This window comes from Sorex fumeus, unplaced genomic scaffold, assembly GCF_029834395.1.
Source record: "Sorex fumeus unplaced genomic scaffold, SorFum_2.1 ptg000098l, whole genome shotgun sequence".
Taxonomy (NCBI): Eukaryota; Metazoa; Chordata; class Mammalia; order Eulipotyphla; family Soricidae; genus Sorex; species Sorex fumeus.
This window is the reverse complement of record NW_026606155.1, coordinates 84,848,417-84,859,094: the sequence shown is the minus strand read 5'-3', so window position 1 is coordinate 84,859,094 and position 10,678 is coordinate 84,848,417. Positions and strand designations below refer to the sequence as shown.

Below are 10,678 nucleotides of genomic sequence, written 5' to 3'. Positions count from 1 at the left end.
CTGGAGTCCGGCTGGGCTGAGTCCCTTCCCTCATCTGTGGCCATCCTGTCCTCATTCCCCCATCTCTGCCTTTCTTTTCTCTGTGGGTGCTTGAGCTAAGTATTCTTCCTTCCTTCCTTTCTTCCTTCCTTTTTTTCTTCCTCCCTTCCTTCCCTCCCTCCCTCCCTCCTTCCTTCCTTCCTTCCTTCCTTCCTTCCTTCCTTCCTTCCTTCCTCCCTCCCTTCCTCCCTCCCTCCCTCCATCCTTCCCTCCCTTCCTCCTTACTTCCTACCTTCCTTTCTTCTTTTTCTTTTTTCTTTCTTCCACAGGGAGGCCACACCCAAGTGTGCTCAGGGCTTAATCTCTGGCTCTGTGCTCAGGGACCACTCCTGGCAGTGCTTGGAGAATCATAGGCAGTGCCAGGGACAGAACCAGAGTTGGCCACATGCAAGGCAGGCACCGTCCCCCTGTATTAACTTTCCAGGCTGATTTTTCCTAGCAGACAGAAAAAGCCCCCACTGCATGCAGGAACTACAGTGGCACCAGTTCTCCTGTACTTGTCACCTGCTCGCTGGGACACTCTCGGGGACCAGCTCTGCTATTATTGTGGAGGTTTGCACCAGGACGGCAGCAGCTCCTTCTTCCTGGACACGGACCAATTGCTGTTTCTAGCAGCTTCTGCTGTACAGACTCATCTCAGATTCTCATTGGGGGATGTCAGCCTAGGTTTCCAAGGGGGGTTGCCCCAATTTAGGCTTAGCCCCACCACCAGAAGTCCTTCCTCCTTCTCACCCTACCAACCTCGCTGTTCTTGTCTGGCCAAGAATGCCTCCTCCCAGACTCCCTGTAGCCCCTCTGGGCAGCTGGTCAGGGGCTCAGGCCGGCCTGACCCCAAGTCTCCTGCACTCCTCTGCTCTGATGGCCCCTGACCACAGAGCTTGCACTCTTGTCCCTTTGCTGCCCTGGGGCCTTGGTGGAGATCCAAGGCTGGGAACAGAGAAAATATTCATAGATCCTAATGACCTCCTGCCCCCTGGGGTTGCCATGAGGTCGTGAGGTCGAATAACTGGTTCCCTCCATCTGCAAACAGTCCAGGAGGTGACAGCAGCTGACCTAGGATTCAGGGCCAGTGGCAAGAGCAGTACCCTGGGATTCCCTCTTTGAGCTACTGAAGCCCTTCATGAATGAAGGCCCCTGTCACCCCCCATCCCAGGCTGAGGCTGGCTCTGCTTTCCTGCTGGAGGGTGAAGGGGTAGGAAACCCATCCTGACCTCGGGCTTGGCTTCCTTCACAATGGCCCCGTTCGAACTGACACTCAGATCTTTTCTTTCTTTTGTTTTTTTGCAGTGCTGGTGATCAAAGCCAGTTTTCACCCCGCTACCCCCTGAAAAGCATGTACTCTACCACCGAGCCACAATGTGGCCATCTCTGCCTCTGTGCCCCTTCCCACAGTGGAGCCTCCGTGGCAGTAGGGGCCCCCTAAGGAACAGCATGTGGCTGCCTGGAAAACCCATGAAGGGCGCTTTGCTTCCCTCACAGGCTGCCCTGGAACTGAAAGTCAGCTAGATGAGCCCAGCCCAATCCCCTGGGAGATGGAGGGGCACCAGCCTCCAGCCCCAGCCTCCGAGTGTTGCTCTCAGCTGTGAGCCAAGGAGTGAGGGCATTCACCAACCACCAATGACAATGACCAACACACACACCAGCAAATATAATCCAAACCTGCGGTGAGTTATGTAAATCTGTGTTTCTCAGCCAGGTGCCCTGTAGCAGGAATATCACAGGATGTTCCAAAGAGGCCTCAGAGGAAAATGGTGTAAATGGTGGTGCGGGGGGCTAAAGTACATGAGACCAACCAGTAGGAGAGAGAGGCCACAATTCTGAAAGGGGGTCATGGTAAAAAAAATAAAAAGGTCAATGGCGTTATTCAAAAAAAGGGGTGTGGTGGGGAAGAGGCTGAAAAATACTGAGGTAAATAAATTACAGAGAAGGCCAGGGAAAGAGCTTCAAGGGCTGAAGAACATGTTTTACCTGTGGAAGATCCAGATTTGATCCCTGGAGCCACATGATCCCTAAGCATAGCTGGGAGTGAGCCCCTGAATATTTCTGGGTTACACACAAATTAATAAATAAGGTGATGGGGGTGTGAATCAGAGTCCATGGTTGCATCTCTGGGAATACACAGTCTTCTAAGCACTGGCAGAACCCAACACAGGACCAGGAGAGCCCCTACAACCTCTGGATGGTGCCCCAATAAAAGGGGTGAGGGGTGAGGAGCACCTCGTAACTGAGGTCAGTTATGTTTCTCACAGTGGGTTTTCTTGAAGGGGGAAGTGAGTCCGTTCTGCCACCTCAAACCCACCTGGCCACTCTGACTAATTGGCATTGGTCATCTTGGTCTTCAGAGGTTCTGTTGATAGAAGAGGCCTTTCAACAACCAGAAAACAGCCAAAGACTGCAAGGGCTGAGAGGACCTGCCTTGTAAGTGTTTGGTCATGCGTTCAAATTCCAGGTGTCCCCATGTACCGAGCACAATCCTGGCAGCACTGCCAGCTACAATCCGGGTGCAACAAGCCATTCCTAGTTGTGCTGCAGCAAGATATGTGTGAGCACCACAAAGAGTGGTGTGACAGGGCTGGAGCGATAGCACAGCGGGTAGGGCGTTTGCCTTGCATGTGGCCGACCCGGGCTCGATTCCCAGCATCCCATATGGTCCCCGGAGCGCCACCAGTAGTAATTCCTGAGTGCAGAGCCAGGAGTAACCCCTGTGCATCGCCAGGTGTGACCCAAAAAGAAAAAAAGAGTGGTGTGTCACCCCCCACCTCGTGGGCACTCAGCTAAACAGATGCACAAGCACGACAGTCAGCAAGTGCAGCCTGTGGGGAGCCCATGTGAGAGCAGCACAAGCCCAGCCCATGCATCTCATCACAGAGGTGCAGGAACGGCTGGAGAGCTTCGCAGTCAAGTGTGCAGACACCACAGCAGGGCGAGGGTGTCATCGCAACAATAGCAACAGCAGCAACAACTACGGGACAGGGAATGAATAAGAAGAATCGAAGAAAACAGCGGTTGGCTTAGCAAGAGTGGCTCGATGTCTAGGGATCTTGAAATCCCCTCCTCCCCAGCAGGCCTAGAGCAGGACTTCAGCTGGGTGTTGGGAAAACGGGCCATCCCCATGCCCCACGTGTAATTGTCAGGATGCTTTCCCGGCAGTGCCTCTTCTTTATTTTTATTTTGGAGGGGTTTCAGGCCACATCCGGCGGTGCTCAGGGGCCCCATCTGCTAGAAATCTCCCATATGTCTAATTCTGTCTTGGCATCTGCTGTCAGAGGACCAACCTGAGCTGAAAGTCTAATTTATTTGTGCTCTGGGTCCAGTGCTGTTAGAGAGTGGAATCTCAGGGTGGATGGGTCTGGAGAATTGTATAATAGCTGAAGGGAACTGTGAAGAGAATCACATGTGGAGTGTTGAGAAGCAGAACTGGAGCAAACATCAGAGAAAATGAACAGAGCCAGCAAACGCCGTGGACTGGTAACTCGTGTGCACACAGAGAAGCAAGGCTGGGTGGGATCTAGTTCATCCCCGCCCTCCTCTCCCTGGATAAGTCCTTCAGGTTTATTACCACATCTAGACAATGGGAACATTTTCCTTTCCTGCTGGATTGTAAGAATCCAGAGGGTGATGCCTCTAAGGAGCTTAGCAGAGCAGCTGAGACAGGTGATCTGATTCCAGAGGAGCTTCGGCCACTTGGACTGCCTTCCTGTGGAAGAATATTTTTCTCCTGCTGAAAGCCAATCAGTGACTGGGTCAGTAGTAAGAAAATGCAGTATTGGAGAGAGATAGAGTGGGTAGGGCGCTTGCCTTGCACATCAGGAGTAATTCTTGAGTGCAGAACCAGAAGCAAGTTCTGAGCATCATGGGGTATGCTGAAAGAGAGAGAGAGAGAGAGAGAGAGAGAGAGAGAGAGAGAGAGAGGAGTCAGGAGGCAGGGTGGGAGGGAGACAGGGAGGAAAAGAGGGAGGAAGGAAAGGAAGGAAGGAAGGAAGGAAGGAAGGAAGGAAGGAAGGAAGGAAGGAAGAAAAAAAAAGCAAGCAAGCACTGGATGGAGTGGAGCCAGAGAGAGCTCCAAGGGAAGAAGCCTGGCTTCGTTCCTTACCACCAGATATCCCTCAAGAACTGCTGGGAGTGACCCGACCTGCATCCCCAGTACAGAACCACAAGCAGCTCCTGAGCACCATGGGGTATGACCAAAGAAAGGACAGGACCCATCCTGGGGTGTCTGGGGCTTTGTTCTGGGATAGGCGAGTATTCATGCTTGCCTGAAGAGAGAGCTGCCCTTCGAGAGACTCCTGCCTGCCTGGATCAGTGTGTGTGTGTGTGGGGGGGGGGGGGGGAAGGAGCTTTCCTGAACTGAGGAAACAGAGTGGGTGAAGGGAGGGGAGGAAGAGCAACCTCAGTATTTAAAGTGACAGGTTTCTAGCCAGTGGCTCCAGGCTGGAGGGAAAATGGATAGGAACTGGTGGCTGGGAGCAGTCAGGGCCTGGTGGGGGGAGGGGGGCTTCTCCCTTCCTTTGTTCTCACCTCAGTCACGGGAGCAGTTAAACCAGCCTGTCCCCCTGCACCCAGAACAGGGTGTCCTGAGGAACTGGGCACCAGGAGAATGGGAGTTCTGAAGGGACCAGTGTCCCCACAGACGTCAGGCTGTGGAGTGGTGCTGGGCCCTGTGTTGGGGACGACAGTTAACCAGACAGCACAGACTAGGAGCCCACCCTGAGCAGGCCCTGACCTGTTCCTTATGACCCCCCACTTGCCATGCACCCCAAGGGGCTGCCAATGTAAGACAGGTCCCGCTGCAACCGCTGGACCCGCATGATCTCTACCATGTCAGAGGCAGCTTTGAGCAAGTCCATTCTTCTGAAAGCAAAACAAATCGAGTCCCTCAGGGGCTGATGGTGGTGATGGTGGTGGTGGTGGTGGTGGGGGGGGGGGGGGCGATGCACACTGCCAGGCAGTGTCAGTTGTTCTCAACAATCCCTCTTCTTCCCTCCCACTCTCCTGCCCACGTTCATGAGTCCAGTTCTGGCCACCAAGAAGCCCCTGGGTTCTGGCACCCTTTCTGCCCATAAGCCAATCACATCAGGACTCCCACTCAGGGCTGAGACTGGTAAAAACTGATGGGATTTGCAAATATTAAACATTGCAAATACTAAGAAAGAAAAAGGTAGAGCAGGATGAGCAAAGGCTAAGGAAGGAACGAAGTGCTGAGGGCCATGTGAACGAATGCATCTTTTTTTTTTTTTGAACCAATGCATCTTGATGCTAGAGCACCATTCACCTTCACCTTCCAGGGATCCCTGTTCTCTACACCCTCACCCTTCCACAATCTCTCTCCTCAGCTCTCCTCCCACCCAGTCACTTGGGAGGCAACAGAGCTGTGTGAGCCACATACGCTTGGCGCCAGTTTCCGGTCTGTGAAAAGGATAGAAAGCACCGACAAGGGGCTGGAGCGATAGTACAACGGGTAGGGTGCTTGCCTTGCATGCAGCTGATCCAGGTTCAATTCCCAGCATCCCATATGGTCCCCTGAGCACTGCCAGGAGTAACCTCTGTGCATCGCTGGGTGTGACCTAAAGGGAAAAAAAAAAAAAGCTCCGACTGAGCAGGGGCTGTGGGAGCGTCAGCCGGAGGGCCTCTGCATTGCAAGAAGCACTTCCAGGCAGGGTGACAGAAACCCAGGACCTGGGTGCCTGGGTGTGGGCAGCGAGCTCCTGAGGGACTCTGAGTTGGGCCACCCTGAGCAGCTGGCCAAGGAAGTAAACCTACAGGTCCAAGGGACTCCAGCCAGGGCTGGAGTGATAGATAGTACAGCAGGTAGAGCATTTGCCTTGCATGTGACCAACCCAGGTTCAATTCCCAGCAGCCCATATGGTCCCCTGAGCATCGCCGAGAGTGATTTCTGAGTGCAGAGCCAGGACGGACCCATGTGCAACACCGGGTGTGACCCAAAAAGCAAACAAACAAACAAACAAACAAAAAACAAGGGACTCCAGTCAGAGGCAGCTCAGGTCTCCGGCACAGGTGGACACGGCGTTCTGGCTTCTTTACTGTCCCACAGCCTGCTGAACAATCTGATAAGCACCTTAGAGAATGTTCACTGAGCCCGGTGCTGAATGGGTCCCTTTCCACACTATTCCCTGAATACCTACAGGATCCTATGGGCAGTATCTGCTTGACAACAGAGCCCCAGGTAAGCGGCAGGCAGCTGGCGAGGAGTGCTGAGACTTCATTGATCTGGGTGATGCCCAGCTCAGTACTCTCTGCCCCACTGGCCATCTCAGCGTCTCCTGTGGACCCATCCCTGGGATCGCCCAGTGACCAAGACAGACAGGCCACCTCGTCCAATTCAGTCTCAGTGCAGGGGTGCAGATAACCATCTTGGTATTTCCGGCAAAGCAGAAAGTGGCTATGACTCAGACAGGACATGGGGTCAGCCTCCTGGAGACCATGAATGCCCACAGGCCCACAGAAGCACCTTCTCAAATGTCTCCTCCTAGCAAGGGGCATTGGCAGGGATCCCTTGCTACCTGTTCCCCCCATCCCTTGGATACCCCTTTCCCCAACAGTCTCAAAGTCCAGCAGTTCCAGGTGCGGGAAGTTAGGAAATGGGATGGACAGGGATGGCCCTGCACCTCTTTCCTGGGCACAGCAGGTCTAGTTCCATTCTCCAGCCCCTGGGAGAGAGGGGGTTACAGGGCACACTGAGGCCTGCCCACACTTCCTCCCACCCCACCCACAACTTCCTGGGGAGCTGCCCCTTGGAACTTGAGCAAGAAATGTCCCTTGCTAACCTCCTTGTCGTCCTAGTGGTTCTGAATGCCAGGAGTAACTTCGCCCACCCCTTGTTTGCAGCACCCACTTTCCACTGAAGCACTTTTTTTTTCTTTTTGGGTCACACCCGGCGAGGCACAGAGGTTACTCCTGGTTCATGCACTCAGGAATTACTCCTGGTGGTGCTCAGGGATGCTGGGAATCGAGCCCAGGTCAGCTGCACGCAAGGCAAATGCCCTACCCGCTGTGCCATCACTCCAGCCCCTGAAGCACTTTTTAAACCAGAAAGGATTCCTGTATGAGTGGAAGAAAGAGACCATGTCTATCAGAGAACGTCTTCTTCAGAGAACAACCCACGAAGTATGCCCTGGACCTAGGGCAATTCCTAACTCAGCTAGGATGGGTGATTGGTGATCTTAGACAGTGAATCTGTGATCTAGTTATGACCTCTGGAAAGTCCCCAACTCCCCGCAGTTATGCACCGGCCCAGTGATCGAAGCCAGTTATGCTGTGTCTTACTATTTCTACCCTCTCCTGACCTGGGAACACTTGCTGGACACACAGGGGCTGGGAGAGAGATGCAAAGAGATACTGAATTGGTATACAAAACAACTTTATTGAAAAATCCAGCCATTAGGAAAGCAAAGCCTTCACCAGGGTTCTGTTAAAAAGTACAAAGTTTAAATAAATGTGTCAGAGCAGTGGCAGCCAGACACTGCCACCAATCACAACCTGGGGAGATGGAAGTAGGTTCCCAGTGCCTGAGGACACTGAGCATGGGGTCTTTGGAAGAACCAGGTCCTAGAGCAATCCAGCATGGGCCCAGCTCGGCTTTTCTCTCTTTGGGAACAAGGTGAGAACAAGTTCTCTCAGGATCTCGGGGAAGGTGACATGACCTGGTACAGACATGTCAGAAAGTCTGAGTCGGAACAGAAAAGGCACTAGGTCAAGTCTAAGGTGAGACCTCAGACTGCAGCCCCCAGGAACATGGGGGATAAATGAGTAGGAGCTTTGGGAACATCACAGTCACCCAGCCCTCCCTATCTGCTTCTGCTCATGCTATGCTTGGTGCCACCTCTGGGTTTGGACACAGGTTAGAGGGAGGTGGACCAAGTGGATGCCACAATCCCAGCTGCAGAGGGCTGGGGTCAGTCTTTGGAACAGCTGTGTGTTGCTTCGCTGGTAGACCTGCCTGTAGCCCAGCCAGAGCCAGCATTCCATCACCCTGGGGGGAGCCTCCCCAGTGGGAGATCTATCCGAGCTCTTATTTTCTGAGCTACTGTGGATACACCCACAGGAACTTACAAGGGTAGTTCCTGCTGGGCAGGCATCTGGAGAAGCCCCCGAAATGGCACAAGAAGTTGACACTGTCAACCAGTCTGTGCCCATGGTCACTGGCGACAGGCCTCCCTGGTGACATTGGGCAGAGGGTAGGCAAAGAGGGAGAAGTCCAGGATGTACTTGGGCAGCACCTCCTGTAGCAGGGCCCGCGGGGTATTGCACAGGTGGTAATGCAGGCTCTCGGGGCTGGCCGGCCGGTACCAGGCCTGGCGCGCTGGGAATCGTACATGGGCTGGTGCCCGCACCCACTCCAACACCTGGTTGGCATCGGCCTCCAGCCTCTCATAGGAGCCCACAAAGTCGTAGTGTACAGCACAGGGCTGGCAGAGGTGGTACACGGGCATCCAGTGCTCGTTCATGCGTTCCGGGTCCTCATCCACCAGGTACCTCAGGAACTCGGGGAAGGTGACATCGTCTCCCGCCGGGCTGGGGCCGGCTCCGGCCCGGTACCGTCTCACGATCTCGGCCCCATAGCGCTGTTGGTACTCGCGGATCTCTCCGAACTTGTTGCGGTAGGCCGAGAGCAGGCGTTCCAAGGGGTCCCGCACGAACAGGAACTTGAAGTAGTGCTGCAGGCGGTAGCGGATCTCCTCCGGCCGCAGGTCGGCCAGGAACACCAGGTCGTTGCGGTGGTCCATCTTGAGACGGACGTCCACGCTGTCCAGGACGCCGGCCAGCACCTTGAGCACCCGCTTCCAGTTGGAGCAGGCCACCTTGGGGACGTAGCAGTAGAGGAAGCGGTAGCGATCGCTCACGAGGATGTGGCGCAGCAGGGTCCGCCGCTGCCCCACCGGCAGGTCCCAGGGGTCCCGGGGCATGCCTGGCTGCGCGCACACGGCCCGCAAGGTGCGGTTCCGTACGTCCTGCCTCACCTGCAGGTCCGAGTCGGCGGCCTCCGGGGACTGCCTCCCGGACCGCGGGTCGGCCCCGTGCCACCCGGCGCCCTCGCGGCTGGCGGGGTGCAGAGGGAGGGGCTTCATATCGGCCAGGATGCCGCGCTCGATCATGAGCAGCAGCCCGCTGGAGGCCACGATCACCGCGAACATCAGCATGGACGGCAGCAGCAGGGGCGGCCCGCCCAGCCCGGCGCGCGCCCTGCCCGGGGGAGCCCTCCGGAGCGCCCGGGCCCGCGGCTCGGCGGCGCCGGGGGCCGCCAGCGGGGTCAGCGGGCGGGGGAACATGATGCTCCTGGGACGGGGGCCTGCGCGGGCCCGGCGATCCGAGGCCGGGGCGGGCGCGGCCCGGGCGCGAGCTGCAGCTCCCGGGGGCCCGCGGCGGCCGGGCCGGGCCGGGGCGGCGGAGCGTCCGCGGCGGGGCTGGCCGGCTCCCGGGCGGCGGCGGCGGCCGAGCGGACGGCGGGCGGCGGGCGAGGGCGCGGCGAGGGACCCGGGCCGGATGTCCCGCCCGGCAGCTCCCCGCCCCCGGGCCCGCCGTGACACAGGCGCGGGGCGGGCTCAGGTCGGGGGCGGGGAGAGGGGCGGCGGCCCCCGGCGGGAGCGGGCCCCGGACGGACCTCGCGCTGGCCCCCAGAGCCCTAACACCCCACACCCGGGACAGGGCGCCCAGGCTGGGCTTCGAGGACAAAAGCTGCCCGGGTGTGTGTGGGCGCGGGGCCTGCGAAGCGAAGCGCCGGGTCCGCGGCCCTGGCGGTGCAGAATGTGTCGTTCCGGAGCTGCTGGACGGGGAGGACCCGCACCCTGCACCTTGCAGCCGCCATCACGAGCCGGTCTTCCAACGGTTGGCTAGGAGCAGGACGCCCCTGATGCGCCCTCTTCCAGGCCGAACTCCTCGAGGCTGGAAGCTAAGACCCCCCTCCCCCCATTCACACACACCGTCAGTGTGTGCTACTCCTGGTGGCTGTGGGCAGTGACCAAGGGCAGAGAAGTGTCCACAGTGACCCTCAGGCTTAAGTCTCCTGGCACTGGCTCGCGCAGAAATGACCGGCGATGGGCTCTGGCCTTTCTGCTTTCCCTCCCCCTTTCTTGATGAGATGGAGTAACCAGCATACTACCTGCTGAGGGGCTAATGCCAAGTGGGCGCCTCTGGTCCACGGGCGGTGACAGCTCATAATTTGAAGGGCGCAATGCTGAGAGCAGAGAGCTGCATCTGTCTGTGGTCAAGGCCCCAGCTGAGTGGCAATGGCCGGTCAGGTGGGCTAGAGCACAGCTGGGTGCACCTGGAGGACAGCTGCCATCCTTTCCCCATCCAATGGGGTTTGCCTATGAGAGGGCATCAGGGGTGCTCTGCAGCAGAGGGAAGATGTGTCCTGGGCCCATTCTTATGAACACAGAAGCCTTCTCTGTATTCCCACCATCTCTCTTCACTCCACAGCCCCTGGAGGGACAGGGCCACCAGCAGTCCCACTATTCAGCTCAAGGAACAGGGTCTGGGGTTCGTCTAATTCTAAAAACTCAATTCCTCTTTTGGATCCCTCAGACATTAACTTTGGAAGGTTCAGTGGGAGGAACAGGGAAGCAGCTGCCATCAGGACCCCTGGTGCTGAGAGGGCGATGGAGCAGGAATGAAGTGGAGA

The 10,678-nt window shown here is 56.9% G+C and overlaps 1 protein-coding gene across 1 annotated transcript; it reads right to left on the bottom strand.

Moving 5' to 3' along the window:
• Positions 1–7,413: 7,413 nt before the first annotated feature.
• Positions 7,414–9,469, bottom strand: CHST14 (carbohydrate sulfotransferase 14). The gene is made up of 2 exons (XM_056134092.1): positions 7,708–9,469; positions 7,414–7,672 (listed from the first exon to the last, which is right to left on the bottom strand). Exon 1 carries the CDS (start codon positions 9,324–9,326, stop codon positions 8,196–8,198), a length of 1,131 nt encoding a protein of 376 aa, XP_055990067.1. The 5' UTR covers positions 9,327–9,469; the 3' UTR covers positions 7,414–7,672; positions 7,708–8,195.
• Between the last annotated feature and the right edge of the window lie 1,209 nt (positions 9,470–10,678).

Bases quoted from the DNA above. Each gene is read 5' to 3' on its own strand.
- CHST14 (XM_056134092.1), bottom strand. From the start codon at position 9,326: ATGTTCCCCCGCCCGCTGACCCCGCTGGCGGCCCCCGGCGCCGCCGAG.